The following is a 19,732-nucleotide window of genomic DNA, read 5'->3' as shown; positions in this document are numbered from 1 at the left end:
ACCCTGTCTGGCGCTCAGCATTAGGGGCTAAAACTAGGACTGGACTGCTCGGAGTCAGTATACTTTATCTGAGTGGGGTATTCATGTTAAACTGTGGCATGGTATCTCAGTGAGCTAGCACTATAAATCGGCATGAGTCCGGACTAGTGCACACCGTTAAACCCAATTTCATCTCACCTCACCTCTTCTTGTAGACTTAGACTGTAAATAGGTGCACAAGGCTTTTTGTAGATTTATTCAGGCCCTAGATTGAGGGGACAGTCCACCTTTGGCATGTTGAGATTTGGAGATATGAATACATGTAAGAATGCTTCTGTTATTATTATACAATATGTTATGGTGTAGTTATTTCTTAAAAATCCTTCTGTTTTAGACAAGAAGGTGAAACTGAGCCAGTCTTGGATGAACACGGAGATGACCCCCTACAGCAGATATTCTCCGTGTCCACACACCCCTCCCTTCCCATCATCCTCTTCTCTGATGGCTACATGGTGACCGTGGTCCAACTGCCATGTGACACAAGATGCATGGCCTTCATGCGCGACCTTGTCTTTGAGTCGTCAAAACATCTAAAGTGGATACAGGACCAAGAAGGAATTGATATGACTCTAGCAAGTCCATACAACTTGCCGGTGGACAAAGCCGAACACGACAGAATGGCGAATCGGAAGAGGGAGAGAATGTTAGCAGAGTCCAGATCAAAACCTCAAAGGTTGAAAAATTTACGGTACAGTTTTGAAGATTTGACAGGATCTTTGAATGACACTCAGGACAGCGAAGTGAGTGCTGTGTTGGACGACGGCTTCGGTCAGTTTGGTGCTATGCAGAACCTCAGCTCAGGGAAGATTATGTTTGGTGAGCCGGAGATGATGATGGCCACTGTGGACTCTTCCTATCTCAGCATGGCGGAACAGGAGGCTGTAGCTAAACGGATGCAGGCAGCAAAAGTTGCTCTTTTCATGTCATGGAAGCTGGCAGCATCACACAGCGACATTTGGACATCTGCTCTGGACCGTGTAGCTAAGTCGATCGCACAGAACATGGTTAAGATGTTTTCCCTCATCCTGAACTGTCCGCCGGTCAGTGAAATGATAAATCCGTCCGTCCAGTCTCCGGCCATCCAGAACAGCGGCCTGTTCCAGGTGATGACGATGTATCGGCAGATGCTGGACCTGTTGCAGTTTGACGTGCTTCACCAGCACCTGACTCCGGTCTCACTCCAGCTCATGCACCACACGGCCAAGCTTGTCCTGGACAGCCCGGGTCTAGACCAGCTCGACCCTAGACTGAAGACGTTGTCTGGATGTTACACGCTGCTTAGGTTTTCGGAGAAGACGTTCAACAAGACGTATGTGTGGCTTCCCAAGTCGGTGTCCTCCAAGCCCTTCACTCCGCGGTCAGGGCTGGGAGGGGCTGATCAGTACCAGCAGGGGCGGATTGATGGGGTGGACAACACGGCAGCATCCCAGCTGCTGTCCAAGAGGTGAGGCCCTTGGGTTCTATCGTTGTTTACAGAGCCACTTCACAATTTTACAATGTGAAGGAAAATCATGTACAGTAAACTATGAACGGACGGATATAATGAACTTTTGGGGGGGGGTCCCGGCCATTTACTCTATATATGCCGTATATATGCTTTTATAATAATGAACTGTGGGGCACACAGGTAGCCTAGTGGTTAAAGCGTTCTCTAGTCATGCCGAAGAGCCGGGTTCGATTTCCGACATAGATACAATGTGTGAAGCCCATTTTTGGTGTCCCCCGCCGTGATAATACAGGAATATTGCTAAAAGCAGCATAAGACCATGCTCACTCACTCACTCACTATAATGAACTGTGGTTATTATAAACTAAACGTAGTGGTCCCTTTGAGTTCGTAGTTACCAAAGTTTACTGTATTTGTAATTTGAAAAGTTTTTTTATGTTCAGCATTGTGACGACTTTTTTTGTTGCCATGGTTAGAGATGTATCACTGTCAGCATCCAAGTTGATGCACATTAAATCAACATCTCCTCATTCAGCATCGTGTTTTGGCTTGTCATTCAGTACTGGTGTCTAGTGACTTGCTATGTATTGTTGTTCCAGACTGTCGGCAACCTGGATGATGCTGTACAAGAACCTGGTGCACTTCCAGACCCACCAGTGTCAGAGTGAGGCTGAATACAGACAGGCCCAGAACCTCATGTGTCAAATCCAGGAGACCATGCAGCATATGGAGACACCCATACCCCAGCAGGCGTCTCCCAGGATCAGCCATGGTGAGTCTTACATCCATACAGTACTAGCTGTCTCCCAGGATCAGCCATGGTGAGTCTTACATCCATACAGCAGTAGCTGTCTCCCAGGATCAGCCATGGTGAGTCTTACATCCATACAGCAGTAGCTGTCTCGCAGGATCAGCCATGGTGAGTCTTACATCCATACAGCAGTAGCTGTCTCCCAGGATCAGCCATGGTGAGTCTTACATCCATACAGCAGTAGCTGTCTTGCAGGATCAGCCATGGTGAGTCTTACATCCATACAGCAGTAGCTGCCTCCCAGGATCAGCCATGGTGAGTCACCCTTACCCCAGCAGGTGTCTCCTAGGATCAGCCATGGCGAGTCTTACATCCATTCAGCACTAGATGTCTCCTAGGATCAGCCATGGTGAGTCTTACATCCATTCAGCACTAGATGTCTCCTAGGATCAGCCATGGTGAGTCTTACATCCATACAGCAGTAGCTGTCTCCCAGGATCAGCCATGGTGAGTCTTACGTCCATACAGCACTAGCTGTCTCCCAGGATCAGCCATGGTGAGTCTTACATCCATACAGCACTAGCTGTCTCCCGGATCAGCCATGGTGAGACTTACATCCATACAGCACTAGATGTCTCCTAGGATCAGCCATGGTGAGTCTTACATCCATACTGCAGCAGGTGTCTCCCAGGATCAGCCATGGTGAGACTTACATCCATACAGCACTAGATGTCTCCCAGGATCAGCCATGGTGGGTCTTACATCCATACAGCAGTACCTTTCTCCAAGGATCAGTCATGGTGAGTCTTACATCCATACAGCAGTAGCTGTCTCCCAGGATCAGCCATGGTGAGTCTTACATCCATACAGCTGTAGCTGTTTCCCAGGATCAGCCATGGTGAGTCTTACATCCATACAGCACTAGATGTCTCCCAGGATCAGCCATGGTGAGTCTTACATCCATACAGCAGTAGCTGTCTCCCAGGATCAGCCATGGTGAGTCTTACATCCATACAGTAGTAGCTGTCTCCCAGGATCAGCCATGGTGAGTCTTACATCCATACAGCAGTAGCTGTCTCCCAGGATCAGCCATGGTGAGTCTTACATCCATACAGCAGCAGGTGTCTCCCAGGATCAGCCATGGTGAGTCTTACATCCATACAGCAGTAGCTGTCTCCCAGGATCAGCCATGGTGAGTCACCCTTACCCCAGCAGATGTCTCCCAGGATCAGCCATGGTGAGTCTTACATCCATACAGCACTAGCTGTCTCCCGGATCAGCCATGGTGAGACTTACATCCATACAGCACTAGATGTCTCCTAGGATCAGCCATGGTGAGTCTTACATCCATACAGCAGCAGGTGTCTCCCAGGATCAGCCATGGTGAGACTTACATCCATACAGCACTAGATGTCTCCCAGGATCAGCCATGGTGAGTCTTACATCCATACAGCAGTACCTTTCTCCAAGGATCAGTCATGGTGAGTCTTACATCCATACAGCAGTAGCTGTCTCCCAGGATCAGCCATGGTGAGTCTTACATCCATACAGCTGTAGCTGTTTCCCAGGATCAGCCATGGTGAGTCTTACATCCATACAGCAGTAGCTGTCTCCCAGGATCAGCCATGGTGAGTCTTACATCCATACAGCAGTAGCTGTCTCCCAGGATCAGCCATGGTGAGTCTTACATCCATACAGCAGTAGCTGTCTCCCAGGATCAGCCATGGTGAGTCTTACATCCATACAGCAGCAGGTGTCTCCCAGGATCAGCCATGGTGAGTCTTACATCCATACAGCAGTAGCTGTCTCCCAGGATCAGCCATGGTGAGTCACCCTTACCCCAGCAGGTGTCTCCCAGGATCAGCCATGGTGAGTCTTACATCCATACAGCAGTAGCTGTCTCCCAGGATCAGCCATGGTGAGTCTTACATCCATACAGCAGTAGCTGTCTCCCAGGATCAGCCATGGTGAGTCTTACATCCATACAGCACTAGCTGTCTCCCAAGATCAGCCATGGTGAGTCTTACATCCATACAGCACTAGCTGTTTCCCAGGATCAGCCATGGTGAGTCTTACATCCATACAGCACTAGATGTCTTCCAGGATCAGCCATGGTGAGTCACCCTTACCCCAGCAGGTGTCTCCCAGGATCAGCCATGGTGAGTCTTACATCCATACAGCACTAGCTGTTTCCCAGGATCAGCCATGGTGAGTCTTACATCCATACAGCACTAGATGTCTTCCAGGATCAGCCATGGTGAGTCACCCTTACCCCAGCAGGTGTCTCCCAGGATCAGCCATGGTGAGTCTTACATCCATACAGCACTAGCTGTCTCCCAGGATCAGCCATGGTGGGTCGGACAATTAAACCTGAAAGTTGGTCTTGGGTGAGCTGAAGCTAAATCCTAATGGGTATCCTCCTGACAGCACTCCAGCATATGAATTCCAGCCAAGTTATTGAACAGGATACCTGAAACTAGTGTGTTCCTTGATCCTGTGATGCAGTTGATGTTGTTCTGTTATGCTGGTGTTGTATTGTTGCAGGTGACAGACACAGCCTTGACGGCCACCACACACAGGCTGTGAATGCATGGAGCAAGCAGCTCAAGGCTATTGGAGGTGAGTGCGAGGTGTGCTTTGAGAGCAGGGTTTATCTCCCATAATATGTACCGTAGATAGCCTACATAGACTATCCAACTCAACTGTCTTTATTTGATCTCAAACATGGTTTATTCACTAGTATTTGTCAGGTTGGTGGCTAGTACTTGATGATTAGTTTTAAAACAAGGTTGTGATTTCTATTTATCATCAAGAAAAAGTATTTGTAAGCTTTAGAATTTGAGAAAAAGTTCATAATAAAATTCCATTTCACCATTGTCAATGTTTTATTGGCAAGATAAGGTTCACAAGCTGTTTGCAATAGGCAGGCATTGTTGAAGCTGTTGTATCAGTGAAGATAGAGTGGACTTACGGATTCAACTGTGATGTTCTTTCAATGTGATCGGTACAGATGCTAGTACCTTTATCAAGCTATTCACAGTTTGCTTGATAATCTGTATCGAAACATCGCATTGACAGCATAATGAAGTTAACTCTATCATAGAGAATACCATCGGGAACACATGCTTCATTGGGAATAGATGTGTACAGTCCGTTTGACTCCAAATAAGAACAATGAATTGCAAAATAACTCGAAATCCAGAAAGTGTATGAAACATCAATACGGTACTTGACCATGAATACCCTGTACCCAACAAAATATGAATTTTGGTTTTTTTAAGACCCATGACGGACGAAGTTCTTTAAGAAACTATCATGTAATTTTGTATATATGTAAATGTGTACATGACACATAGGGGGGACAAACCGTGGACAATGGATTTCGAGTTATTTTGCAATTCATTGTTCTCATTTGGAGTCAAACGGACTGTAGTTAAAATGATGAAGTTTCAAGTGGATGTTGATATGCTCCTGTTGTTCAGCCAAGGAGGACAGTAACAAGGCCGCCCGACTGTTACACTCCCTGCTGTACACGTACCTCATACGAGGGGAACTGCTCACTGCCGTTGACTTTGTGGACAGCCTCATTCTGAGAGCCAACGTCCCAGTAGGGGTGGACCCCGAGCACTTGAACAGGACAACATCCTCGGACAGTCGACTACCCCTGATGACCATAGTGGCCAGTACTCTCAAGACACTGGTAGGTCAGATATGTAGTTATTGTTGTGTAGGGGAGATAACTATTGGCGTCATCGAGGCCAGTACTCTCAAGACACTGGTAGAACAGATATGTAGTTATTGTTGTGTAGGGGAGATAACTCTGGACGTCATAGTGGCGTGAAGACACTGGTAGGTCAGAGATGTAGTTATTGTTGTGTAGGGGAGATAACTCTGGGCGTCATAGTGGCCAGTACTCTCAAGACACTGGTAGGTCAGAGATGTAGCTATTGTTGTGTAGGGGAGATAACTCTGAGCGTCATGGTGGCCAGTACTCTCAAGACACTGGTAGGTCATAGATGTAGTTATTGTTGTGTAGGGGAGATAACTCTGGGCGTCATAGTGGGCAGTACTCTCAAGACACTGGTAGGTCAGATATGTAGTTATTGTTGTGTAGGGGAGATAACTCTGGACGTCATAGTGGCCAGTACTCTCAAGACACTGGTAGAACAGATATGTAGTTATTGTTGTGTAGGGGAGATAACTCTGGACGTCATAGTGGCGTGAAGACACTGGTAGGTTAGAGATGTAGTTATTGTTGTGTAGGGGAGATAACTCTGGGCGTCATAGTGGCCAGTACTCTCAAGACACTGGTAGGTCATAGATGTAGTTATTGTTGTGTAGGGGAGATAACTCTGGACGTCATAGTGGCCAGTACTCTCAAGACAGTGGTAGGTCAGAGATGTAGTTATTGTTGTGTAGGGGAGATAACTCTGGGCATCATAGTGGCCAGTACTCTCAAGACACTGGTAGGTCAGAGATGTAGCTATTGTTGTGTAGGGGAGATAGCTCTGAACGTCATAGTGGCGTGAAGACACTGGTAGGTCAGAGATGTAGCTATTGTTGTGTAGGGGAGATAACTCTGGGCGTCATCGTGGCCAGTACTCTCAAGACACTGGTAGGATAGAGATGTAGCTATTGTTGTGTAGGGGAGATAACTCTGAGTGTCATAGTGGCGTGAAGACACTGGTAGGTCAGATTTGTAGTTATTGTTGTGTAGGGGAGATAACTCTGGGCGTCATAGTGGCCAGTACTCTCAAGACACTGGTAGGTCAGAGATGTAGCTATTGTTGTGTAAGGGAGATAACTCTGAACGTCATAGTGGCGTGAAGACACTGGTAGGTCAGAGATGTAGCTATTGTTGTGTAGGGGAGATAACTCTGGGTGGCATTGTGACATGTCTCTGAAGACACTGGTAGGTCAGAAGTGAAGTTATTGTTGTGTAGGGGAGACAACTCTGGGCAGCATAGTGGCCAGTACACTCAAGACACTGGTAGGTCAGATATGTAGTTATTGTTGTGTAAGGGAAATAACTCTGGGCTGCATATGTGATATGACCATGATGCTTACGTCATCACTCACTCACACAAAGCGCAAGTGTTAGGATTATTTCACCACAGCAGTTTTTGACATGGTTCTGATGATTGAAAATACAACTAATACCAAGAGTAGGAAACTATTACCTGAGTGTGTATCATTCTAATATTGTAAAATGAGTGTCAAATTCAATTTCCAAAATCAGAAAGTTACTCACAAATGTTACGATCTCTAGTCCTTTGTAGTCACTCTAGCTCTCCACATGTGTACATTAGGCTTGTGTTTTTCCTCACGATGCTTTTGAAATAGGTTTATGTGCTTTATCCTATAGTTTGAGGGATGGATGTACAGTTAGAATCATACATTGGTTGGTATATTTTTGGGAGGATTTCCATGTTTAGATGAAAGAGTAAAACTGTTTGTTTTACTTTGCAGGCATTTGACAGCCCGGACATGGTTCCTTGTATCCGAGACAAGAGTATCCGACAGCTGGTTCAGACCATGGCACGATTCATGGCAGCGTACTTCTCCAACCAGACAGTCTACGTCTTCCCTCCCCACAACCCACAACCTCTCCCCGCCATCCATTTCGAAGCAGCTGTTGTCAGTATGTACACACAACCATTATAGTGTTTGTTAGGCTTGTTTGTTTGACTTGCGCTAACCTCTTGTCATGCAGTTTGACTTATTGTTGTGCAGTTTAATATGTTGTCATGCAGTTAACTTGTTGTCATGCAATTCAACCTAATGTCCATTTTAATATATTGTCATGCAGTTTCACCTATTCTTGTGCAGTTTAATCTCATGTCATACAGTTCAACTTACTGTCATGTTGTTTAACCTGATGCACCTATTATGCAGTTAAAGCTATTGTTGTGCAGTTTAAGCTACTGTCATGTGGTTTCACCTATTGTCGTGCAGTGTTTCAGTGGAATAAAGGTGGAATCTACATACACTGTCGTAATTTCTGTCACAGTATGTCACCGGAAATCGAGTGTTCAAAATGGTTGAAAAAATAGGATGTCCCCTTGTGATGATAAAATGTACATTTTGGGCTCTATGTACTTATTAGGGTTATCTAATAAACTCAAAGTTGTGATATCTTGTTTTACCAATTATTTTACATATTATAAGAGAAACTTGTTCATGCGAGATCCACCATGTGACTGGTATAAATAATACATCAAACTTTTCAGGTATAAACCCAAATGGGAGGTTATATAAAGCCTAAAATATACATTATTTAGAGCCTAAGTTATAAAAAGAGCCTAAAGTATATATGTTGAGCCTAAAATGTACTTTTCATGGAGCCACAAATATGAAGTCTAGAGTATACATTATTTAGAGCCTAAACTGTTCATACTATAGAGACAAAAGTGTACTGTAAATATACCAATAATGTTCTGTACATATATCCTAAAGTGTACAGTAAGTAGAACCCTCACAATAATCTTATCAATTATCATGGAAATGTACAGTGTATCAGTTAAGCCTAAATCATAAGTAGATAAAGCCCTTACAATATTCATATCAATTGTATGTAAAGTATAGTAGATAAGCTTAAAATGCACAACAAATAACACCAAATTAATTGCCAATTGTTTTTCAGACAATCGGATCATTCCTCAGTACCACGAGGACATCACGGGCGTGATCCGACAGCACAAGCTGGGCAGTGTGTGGACCGTGGAGCGCACTCTGGAGTATCTACTGCTCAGTGGCCTGGCTTGTGAGGCCACGTGGTTCGCCGACAAGATGGGCGACTGGAAGGCTGCTTTCCTGATGGCTGTGGGTTGTGTTCAGCACCATTTCACAGCCCCCAAAGTCTATGAGAAGTAGGTACATAGTACATACGGTCAAGTCCCGTTAATCCAACATGGTTGGTTGCATATGATTATGTTGGATTAATGAGGATGTCGGATAAACAAAACTTAGTAGTATCAACATTTGTGGTCGAAAATTGGCCAACTTCACGATAGATAACGATACAAACACATTGTAATTAAAAAATGAAAAATGAAATATTCATATTGTTATGTTTTATTGTTAGTGGGATATGTTTTCTGGTCATGCAACCTCTGAAGCTTAACACAAAACAACAGTTTCGGACTGTAAGACTGATTCAAAATACTTAAAAAAAAGCATAGTTTGGAATGGTAGTCGCCAGTTTGAAACTAGTGCCACAAAGATCAAGAAAGCTGCTTTCTTAGTGGCTAATGTCGACTTCCTGTTAGTCATTTCATTGGTCAGTCAAAGTTCGCGAAAGGTTGTTCAGACTTGACCTGTAATGAGATGTTCTCAGCGTAGCAAGAACTTGTATCTGATTTTAATGAGATTGAGGTAATCTAAGTATGTGTACAAGCGGTCAGATGACAACTGAGTGTGCTGATCACTGTGTCGGATTAACGAGATTGTTGGTAATTCATTGCAAATTAGGTGTGTCAGATTTTGCGAGACTGTCGGATTAACTGGGTGAAAATAGCACTGATTTAATTGGTTCCCATCATTTGTTCCGGATAAAGCTGATTGTCAGATTAACGAGTGTCAGATTAACAAGACTTGACTGTACATGCATTTCTACTTGAATTGATGACATACATCTCAAATATGCATAATTGTGAGTGAGCTAGGTGACTTTTACGCTGCTATTATCAATATTCCTGCCATGTCAATATCAAGGGGGATATAAAGGATGGGATCATACATTGTACCATGTGTGGAATCAAACCCAGAACTCCTGTGTGATGAGCAAATATTCTAATCAGTAGGCTATCCCACAATTTAGGTACAATGTTAAAGATTGATTCTATTCTAATTGTGCGAGGATGATATGAACAATAGGATAGTTTGACATTGTGAATCCTTTGACTTTGATGGGCGTATATAATTTCCTGAATATTTTCTATATAGAAAGAGGAAACCGCTGACACTTCCTGATTCCCTGTTGCCGGGCAACATATTACAGAGGAAGCTTGGCATGCTTCTGGGAGAGACGTCAAGTGAGGCACTGAGCAAGTCTCGACAGCTCACTCAAGGTATGTCCATTTGCAGCTATCAACGAGTGGACCAATGTTTGGGATGACAGATATTTGGGTTAACACTGCAGGGATGATGGATTGATGTGAATGGACCTGTTTTTTCCAGACTACATTGCTATTGACGAGGACACGAATATGAAAGTCTTGACGAAGACCCTGGAGGATATCCTGACAGGTGCCATGGTTGGGAGGGTTGATGTGTTGCCAGGGTTACTGAAGACTCTGGTAGAGAAACTGAAGACTGTTGTATCAGAGTTGCCTCCCCTTGTCCCAAAGGATTTCTACCTACCTGCCCCTCCCCTCTACTGCCCCCAGCCTTCAGCTACAAGCAAGGTGAGTCTTAACTGAAGACTGTTGTGTCAGAGTTGCCTCCCCTTGTCCCCAAGGACTTCTACCCCTTCGCGCCCCTCTACTGTCCCCAGCCTTCAGCTACAAGCCAGGTGAGTCTTAACTGAAGACTGTTGTGTCAGAGTTGCCTCCCCTTGTCCCCAAGGACTCATACCCCTTCGCTCCCCTCTACTGCCCCCAGCCTTCAGCTACAAGCCAGGTGAGTCTTAACTGAAGGCTTTTGTGTCAGAGTTGCCTCCCCTTGTCCCCAAGGACTTTTACCCCTTCGCTCCCTTCTACTGGCCCCAGCCTTCAGCTACAAGCCAGGTGAGTCTTAACTGAAGACTGTTGTGTCAGAGTTGCCTCCCCTTGTCCCCAAGGACTTCTACCCCTTCGCTCCCCTCTACTGCCCCCAGCCTTCAGCTACAAGCAAGGTGAGTCTTAACTGAAGACTGTTGTGTCAGAGTTGCCTCCCCTTGTCCCCAAGGACTTCTACCCCTTCGCTCCCCTCTACTGCCCCCAGCCTTCAGCTACAAGCCAATTGAGTCTTAACTGAAGACTGTTGTGTCAGAGTTGCCTCCCCTTGTCCCCAAGGACTTCTACCCCTTCGCTCCCCTCTACTGCCCCCAGCCTTCAGCTACAAGCAAGGTGAGTCTTAACTGAAGACTGTTGTGTCAGAGTTGCCTCCCCTTGTCCCCAAGGACTTCTACCCCTTCGCTCCCCTCTACTGCCCCCAGCCTTCAGCTACAAGCCAATTGAGTCTTAACTGAAGACTGTTGTGTCAGAGTTGCCTCCCCTTGTCCCCAAGGACTCATACCCCTTCGCTCCCCTCTACTGCCCCCAGCCTTCAGCTACAAGCCAGGTGAGTCTTAACTGAAGGCTTTTGTGTCAGAGTTGCCTCCCCTTGTCCCCAAGGACTTCTACCTACCTGCCCCTCCCCTCTACTGCCCCCAGCCTTCAGCTACAAGCCAGGTGAGTCTTAACTGAAGACTGTTGTGTCAGAGTTGCCTCCCCTTGTCCCCAAAGATTTCTACCCCTTTCCCCCAGTTGCAGGCCAGATCTCTACCCTGTCCCATTCATGCATCTCTTGAGCCACTGTCACTCTTGCGTAGACTTATGACAATTGTAGCTAAGACCACTGTGGACATACTATAGTTTGTTGTGGCAGCAAGATGTTGTTGAATCACACTAATTCCTATTCTGTCCTTCAAACTTGTGCAGGGGCGGTCGGGTAGCCTAGTGGTTAAAGCGTTCACTCGTCACGCCGAAGACCCGGGTTTGATTCCCAACATGGCTACAATGTGTGAAGCCCAATTCTGGTGTCCCCTGCCGTGATATTGCTGGAATATTGCTAAAAGTGGCGTAAAACCATACTCACTCACTCAAACTTGTGAATGTACATATTCCATGAATATTTTTGTGATAGTCTGTGCAAAAAGTGTATAAAGTCCATATTTATGCAACAGTACAGTATGAAAATTGCTCACTTGTTAGTCACAGTCATGGTCCCATTTCACAAACCAATCACAGCACTACAAAACAAACTGACAACATATTTGTGTCGCAATGAGACTGATAATTTTGAGATTGGAGAGCTCTGTATTATTTGTAAGAGATACAGCTGGTATATCTGACAGAGTTAACAAGGCTCTCTAGTCACATTGTGAAGCAAACCCAGACTCACAAACATTTGATTTGTTTGATAAGACAATTGCTTGTGAGTCTCAATGACCCAGATGGTTAAAAGGTGTGGGAAGCCGTGATATGTCATCGACTAGAGGACCGCCTCACTGGTCTAGTGGTAGAGCGACTGCCCGGAGAGCGGAAGGTCCAGGGTTCGATCCCTGGCTGCGTCATACCAAAAGACGTTAAATGATGGTACTTGTTACCCTGTCTGTCGCTCTGCATTAAGGGCTAAAACAAGGACTGGTCGGCTCGGAGTCAGTATACTGTGTTTGAGGGGGTATTCATGTTAAATTGCGGCATAGTATGTCAGTGAGATAGCATTTTAAATCGGCTTCAGTCCTGACTAGTACAAGCAGCCACACACACACACGTGCATGTATGTCGCTATATAAGTGCAATAATCTTGGACACAACGTTAAACCCCATTTCACCTCGCCTCATCAACCAGAGCTGCTTTTACTCCACAAAAGTTGCAATTACATCACAAATGCAGACTGGATCGCAAATTTCTTTAACAGTATATTTTGAGAGTCATGATGTCCCAGGTGTGTTTGAGCCTGGGAACACTGTTGTATGTGAAGATGGTGCTGTTTGCTGATAGGGCCTGGGAACGCCCACTGTTGTATGTGAAGATGGTGCTGTTTGCTGATAGGGCCTGGGAACGCCCACTGTTGTATGTCACGATTCTGCTGTTTGCTGATGACGTTGTTGCCCACAGGAGTCGGTGAGATCCGCAGTGGGGATGGAGATGCAGCTGCGGAGGAAGGCGGCATCTCTGATCCAGCTGATGCTGAGTTTCCTGCAGGCCAGTCACCTCTCCCTGCACGTCACGCACTGGTATGTGACCCGACTCCTGCAGGCACAGCACAAGGCCACACAGTTCAAGGTCAGTGTAGGGTCAGCGTTGATTAGGTGTACTAGGGAGATTATTCTGAGTGAAGCCATTCATATTCATGGATTGAGTTTCGGGCTTTGTGGAATTATTTTAAAGTTGGAAATGATATGGTTGTGATAAAAATAAAAGTCCACTAATGTTTATTTGCTTATTGTCAGAGGGAAGCAACATGCATGCACCCAGACAATTGATATGGGATCACTTTGATGTGGAAAATGCTTTGTAGCAAGTTATAATGAATAAAGGGGTTCTAAAGTGATCAACACTTTAGAACCTCATGTAAATTGGATTTTATTATAAAGTTGTGACTTTTACGCATAGCAGGATCCGAAGATGGTTTGACTCTCAGACTTGACGTGATTATGATCCTTGGTCTGTCAGGACCATACAGTGATAGTGTGTCCACAGACTGTATTGTACTTTCCTTCAGCCTGACATGGTATAACTGAAGTACAGTTTAAGGCGTAGCTTATCCCACGCATATGAATACAAGCACCAGGTATAGATGTGATCTAAGGTTGACTTCCTCAGGCCAACACTGAAGGACCCTGTACAGAGCTGCCGAAGTTCCTCAGTGGACTGATGGACCACTTGGCATCGGACTTGAGCCTGGCAGAACATGAGGATGGGGAGTCCGTGCAGCTGGTGCTGTCAGCTTTCCGTGACGTCTGCTGTGTGGTGTGGATGCTCCACGCCCGAGACAAACTCTCCCTGTGTCTGCGGCAGAGACAGAAGTACCTTGACCAGCTCAGCTTCCACAGACAGGGCAAGGTCAGTGGGAACAGGGCATTGTCTTATTTTCATACAAGCTGATTTTGTTTGCTTTTTACCCTAAAGGAATCTCGAATTCATTCACACCAAAAGTTGTCTGGTGTAAGCCCATCTTGTTTTGTAAGAGACAAAGGTAGCAGGACCAGTTGTGCTTCCATGAAGGTTGGAAAGAGGAAGACTTAATCATTGTTGTTTGTTCATACGAGGCCATATTGGTAGTTTTATGTCCAAGAGTAACAATGAACAAATTGTTCACTGAAATCCAAAGATGGTCTGATGTAAGCACTACTTATGTGGTAAGGTGTAGGCAAAAGTGCATAACAATAATTGCAATTTGGAATAAATGTAATATACTGCTAAATACTATTAAAGAGAATACACTTTGTATGTCTTTTAATTAATGTTGTGTAAACAAACAAGCTAAAATTGATGAAAATTATATTATTGCCATTCAATTTAGAAACAGGGCAGTGAAAGTGAATTTATTATAAAATTGATGAAATGAAGAAAACATAAGCTGGATTATCTCTGTGTATTCATGCTGAGGAAAACATGTTTCCTAAAAACAAGCAAACAGTGATTAAATTAGTAAAGATTATTGATGTGAATACTTCTCAACAGTAACATTTGGAAAATTATGGAATTGATTTCATGAGAAATACTAATATATGCGTGACGATCTCACTGTTTGCATACATGACATCTACTTGTAGGAGAACGGGTCTGAGCGATGGCTACAGGAGTGTTTCACCAACCTCCAGTGGGCTGTCCACCTTCTGGCGTTCAGCCGCTTCTTGCCAGACGAGGGTTGTGTGTACAAGGTCGTCCTCTCTCTCCTGCTGGAGCTACCCCCGTCTGAAGACACAGCAGACATCTTGGCGGAGTATTTCTACGACATGGAGAACCTCGACGCAGAGGTCCAGGAGAAGGTGGACAAGATCCTGCACGAGTGGCAGACGGTCATTGTCCAGCCTGAGGATGATGGGAGGTCAGCTAAAGTAGATGCTGATGTAGACGATGATGATGATCCAACAGGTGGACGGAAATCAGTCACATTCTTTAAAGCATCTCCTCGTGGAAAGTCGCTGTCTGTTTATTTTCACAAGCAGTGTCAAGTTGCTGGAAAAGTTTTGAAGAAAAGGAGAATCTGTTTCGGGAATTATGACGAATTTGTTTTTGCAAATTCATCAAAAGACCCTCCAGATCTCAATATTGGTTCCAGGCCATATGAGACGAAGAGATATTTCATTGAATTTATGGACACTTTCTGTTCTGTCAGTTTTGGCCGTCTGATTGAATCAGAATTAGAGAGACATATTCAAAAGAGATACCCTGTATTATTGCCGTGGGCGGAAGTTATCATGAACAGGGAAATGACAACTTTTCTTGAAAGATCATCTCACGGAAACAGAAAACATTCTCTGGTTGTACTGACACCAAGAGATGGATCTGTTGAGACTCTGCCCAGAGGGAAGGACAGTTCAGTTTTCCGGAGACAGGGTTCTGTGGGAGACAGCGACCATATGCGGCTGATGAAAGCTAAGGGTCTCTTCCGAAGTAAGAGTGTGGTTGAAATGGGATCTTCAGATAAACCTTCTTCTCCAGTTCGGAGGTATGAAAGTGAGAATGGCATTAATGAGTTGGTAGGAACACCTGCTCGATCATCAAGACAAGGCAGCCAACAGAACCTGTCAGAGCTGGCATCAAGGTTTTATCAGTCTGAAGAGGCATTGTATCCTCAGGAAGATAACGATCATTTCTGGACCCTGAATGTCAACTTTGGCCGTCGGTATACACCTCTGAAGAATCAGTTAGAATGGCTCGAGAATTGGAGCAGGAAGCCTCACTCGCTGGGCCTCGGGAAGAAGGAGCATCAGTTTGATCTGAGACCCACGATGAAGATATCGATCCCCGCCCACCTCATCCTGCTGTCTCTGTGGCTCCTAGAGAACAAATACACTGGGAACAAACAACCGCTGCACCTTTCAGAAGTGGAGGATGCAAAGGCTGGAGGTCGGAGGTCCAGGAGCAGACGCCGCCTAGCGGACTATGTTGCATTTAACAACAATGCTTCCAGTCCCCCGGGGGGCATGACAAGGTCATCTCTCTCACCCCGGGGGAAAAGCCCCTCCCACGAATCCCTAGGGGTGAGGACATTGAGTCGGTCCCCTCAAGGTCGGGATATAGAGTTGAAGTCATCAGCAGTTCTGGATGTTGAGAATATGAATGAAATATACAAGCAAGTCCTTGATAGGTGAGTTTTGTATTAATGTCCAAATGCTTCATGACCAATGTGACCATTACTAAGTGTCATTGTTGGCAATCAACTACAGCCATTTTAGACAGAGTATTAATGCATTTTATGTCTTAAGAATCGCTTGATAGATTGTGATCAGTTTTATATTTGATTTTAACTAAAATCAAATCTATTTTAGAAAAGGAAAAAAAAAATATATGGAAAATTTTTATTGGTAATTATTGTGTCAAATCAAATGTGCATCAAGTGTGGATTGAAAATAAATATATAAAATTCTGTATGCTGACTAAGAATGTGATGATAGTAATATTATTAAACAAGTTTCAACATTATCCTGATTATTTGTATGTATTATGGTATTTAGATTTTAGGCACTAAATAATTATCATAGATTGAGATGAACTCTAGTGCCCATGTCCAGTTTTATTTTCACGATGTCGTTCATTCCATCCATCAACAGTCGCGATGACAGCAGTTCTATTGATGTGAGTTCACTGGCTAGTGATGAACTGGATGGAGGACAACTCTCCATCATCAGGGGGTAGGTGATTTGTCATGCTAATTATAATAACTATGACAATAATTATATGATCAAAGAACATGACATTGTTACCATAATTACTCCGGGATCAAATGGTATTGTATCACAAGGGTGCAGATCGATACTCATGATGTCAATCGATGACTTGTCTGATCCAGACTCAATTATTTACCAACGCCGTCATATAGCTGGAATAATGGAGTTGTGCTGTTAAACAACAAACAAACATAAAACTGTTAAGACTTTTGATAATGCATGCCTGCTCTCTTTCAGCACTGGTAGCCCCCAGAGACAAGGTAGTGTGTCCCTGCTGAACAGAACCGTCCAGTTGCCCGCAGAAGCCATACAACAGCCTCTCAACTCCTCCCTCCCCAAGACCTCCTCTTCCAGGGGCTCACGCAGGGGAGGTAACTCCAGGAGTCCACGTCTGAGCCCGAACAGCACCACCAGGAGTCGGAAAGTCCGGTCTCCAAGCCCTTCATTGAGGGAGTCGATACACCAGTCGGAGAATGCACGGCAAAGCGGAGGGTCAGCTGTTGGTGGAGATCTGGCGTCACAGCTGCAGAACATTGTGCGCTCGGAGATGAGGAGGATTATGGAGGTCAGTGTGGAGGGTCCCGATGTCTGTTGCACAGAATTACCTATTCTCAAACAGATAATCAATTTTTAATGCGATTATTGGCATGTTTAAAATCCGTGTAGATGTCCAGTAAGGCTGGGACGGGTAACTCGGATACTCGGGTCAGGTGGGTCCTCACTAGGACCCGGGTACCCACAGGACTACCCGGACGGGTGGTTATACACTTGATATATTGTTTAATGACAAAATTTATCTAGTCACTAATGTTCCCTTTTCTTTCTGACAATGCACCCATTCCGTCTGACTTTTATATGTTTGAATAAAGATAAAACTTCAGTGTATGCATGACCAGATCGTTTTACACATATATCTAAATACATTTTGCCAAGAATAAGGTCAAACTTTCAAACTTTTCCATATCGGACAGTTTGTACCTATCTCTAAATATCAACAGCAGGTATCCGGGTAGGGTCGGTTAATAAGGTGGTGGGTACCCGGGTAGTAAATTTGTACTCGTCCCAGCCCTAGTGTCCAGGCAAAATTATCATGGACTGGCACTGGCAAGGTATGTAGAGTTTTGAGGGTTATGTTTTAAGAAGGCTGCCTACTAGATGACTGACTCTGTTTCTGTTTCAGTCAGTTTAGTCTTAGTTATTCTAAACAGCAATATTTGGAGGCATGTTGTGGTGGCACGTGGTCCTGTGCACAGCGCCCAGTCACAAATCAGGTGAAGCTAAGGAACATTGGTCGTGGTTAGTAGTTGGATGGGTGATCAAGTTTGGGGGCTTGACTCCTGAGAGTTTCCAGGGCGTCTGTCCTGCCCTGCCCTGAGGCACATGTAGCACTTGTGGTGTCTCCCTGAGCAAGTGTCTTTGTTTGAAATATGCCTCTGTTCACTCAATGGTAAATGGTTACCTGGGAGGATTAGATGGCAATGTGATAGCACCTCACCAGGCAGCTTGGGTTGAGTGAAGATGAAAATTGAGTGCACACTGAACCATTGACTCAAATAATGATGTTTGAGCATGTTTAGGGATGGATTTGGCGCTGTACAAAAAATTCACATTGTTATTGTTTAAGATAGTACTATGATTTGGGAAAGTTTTAATATATATTCTACACCTGATGACTGATGAATAAAACTGACTTTTCCTGCCAGGTTCAACACAAGAGCTTGATGGCGATGATGGGTGCTATTGATGGTCCCGATGTTGAGAGTTATCCTATCACACCTCAACAACAAGCTCCATCCTATAGAGGTCAGGACAGGTCAATGACCGTGGATGACCTTAACCGCTCACATCAGCCCCCAATAAGAGGGGTGCTGAGAGAGATGCGGAACTTAAGAACAACAACAGAACACTCCAATCTCCAGCATGGCCTTTCACCAGGGAAAGAGAACTCTCTGCCACTTGGTATCTCTGACTTGAGACATCCTGCTGATTCTCCCTTCCCCAAATTCCTACGAATACCAGCAGGAAGAGATATGAACGATGGCTTCAAACTACCTCACATCCCTGTCTCAGCATGGAATGATCCGACCCAACAGCAAGGGAAGGGAGTTCCCGAAATGCCGTTACTTCATCTCAATCAGGCTCCGTCCAATTTCTTCCATAAGACAACTCCGGGGCAGTTCCCCATCCATCCCCCGCCATATGACCACAGTCCGTCCAATCAGTTCTCATCATCTCAAGATGGCCACCTTGGGATGCCGTTGCTGAAAATGCCCAAGCAAGAGTCAGCCTTCCTGAACATCGGACAACCACCAGGATTTGGCCGCTTGGTCCCACCGGAGTATGTGATCGGTCACCACCAGGAGGTCCACCAGAGGGAGCTGGAAAAGCAGCGCCACCTAGAGGAATTTCATAGACAGTATGTCAAGGAGCAGACGGAGATGGACAAGCAGCGGTTCGGCCAGCAGCTTCTCAGTGTGAAGACTCAGAGAGTACAGGAGAGCTATGGAATTAAGAAAAGGTAAAGATTTAGAAAAATGGTTGCAATATTATAAATGGTACTGCTTTCAAACTTTAAACAGAAACCGTTTTTCATGGTTTGTTGCTATGCTTTTGACATTATTGAGGTAACATTTTGTGTGTCTTTCAACCATAGGGGCAAGGGTCGCCAAGTGGTCTGTGGTTCTGCAATTGGCTTTGTGGAGTTGCTTCCGTTAGTTGTGCAGTGACCATTAGTTGGAACTCCCAGATTAGCCCAAGGTGTGATTCTCAGCACAAAGAACATGATCATGGGTTCCACAAAAGTGGTAAATGTCTACGACCTGTTGAACTCCTACATGAAGATGACTTACATTACTGAAAGACTGTTAGCACTGAACCATACTCACTTAGTTATTTTACCATGTCAGCACA

At 44.9% G+C, this 19,732-nt stretch overlaps 1 protein-coding gene across 1 annotated transcript in view; it reads left to right on the top strand.

Moving 5' to 3' along the window:
• Positions 1-19,732, top strand: part of LOC139478544 (ciliogenesis and planar polarity effector 1-like) — a 66,145-nt gene that overhangs the window by 18,519 nt on the left and 27,894 nt on the right. Inside the window, exons 9-22 of the mRNA XM_071261042.1 lie at positions 374-1,483; positions 2,086-2,258; positions 4,782-4,856; positions 5,720-5,937; positions 7,707-7,878; positions 8,881-9,106; positions 10,182-10,306; positions 10,416-10,642; positions 13,041-13,208; positions 13,749-13,988; positions 14,702-16,242; positions 16,706-16,786; positions 17,060-17,387; positions 18,526-19,340. Of these exons, the coding sequence (XP_071117143.1) occupies positions 374-1,483; positions 2,086-2,258; positions 4,782-4,856; positions 5,720-5,937; positions 7,707-7,878; positions 8,881-9,106; positions 10,182-10,306; positions 10,416-10,642; positions 13,041-13,208; positions 13,749-13,988; positions 14,702-16,242; positions 16,706-16,786; positions 17,060-17,387; positions 18,526-19,340 (5,499 nt within the window). The remainder of the gene's footprint in view (positions 1-373; positions 1,484-2,085; positions 2,259-4,781; positions 4,857-5,719; positions 5,938-7,706; positions 7,879-8,880; positions 9,107-10,181; positions 10,307-10,415; positions 10,643-13,040; positions 13,209-13,748; positions 13,989-14,701; positions 16,243-16,705; positions 16,787-17,059; positions 17,388-18,525; positions 19,341-19,732) is intronic.

The sequence above is a fragment of the Haliotis cracherodii genome, unplaced genomic scaffold (assembly GCF_022045235.1).
Source record: "Haliotis cracherodii isolate W230 unplaced genomic scaffold, xgHalCrac1.p SCAF_4, whole genome shotgun sequence".
NCBI lineage: Eukaryota > Metazoa > Mollusca > Gastropoda > Lepetellida > Haliotidae > Haliotis > Haliotis cracherodii.
This window is presented reverse-complemented; position numbering and strand designations above follow the sequence as displayed.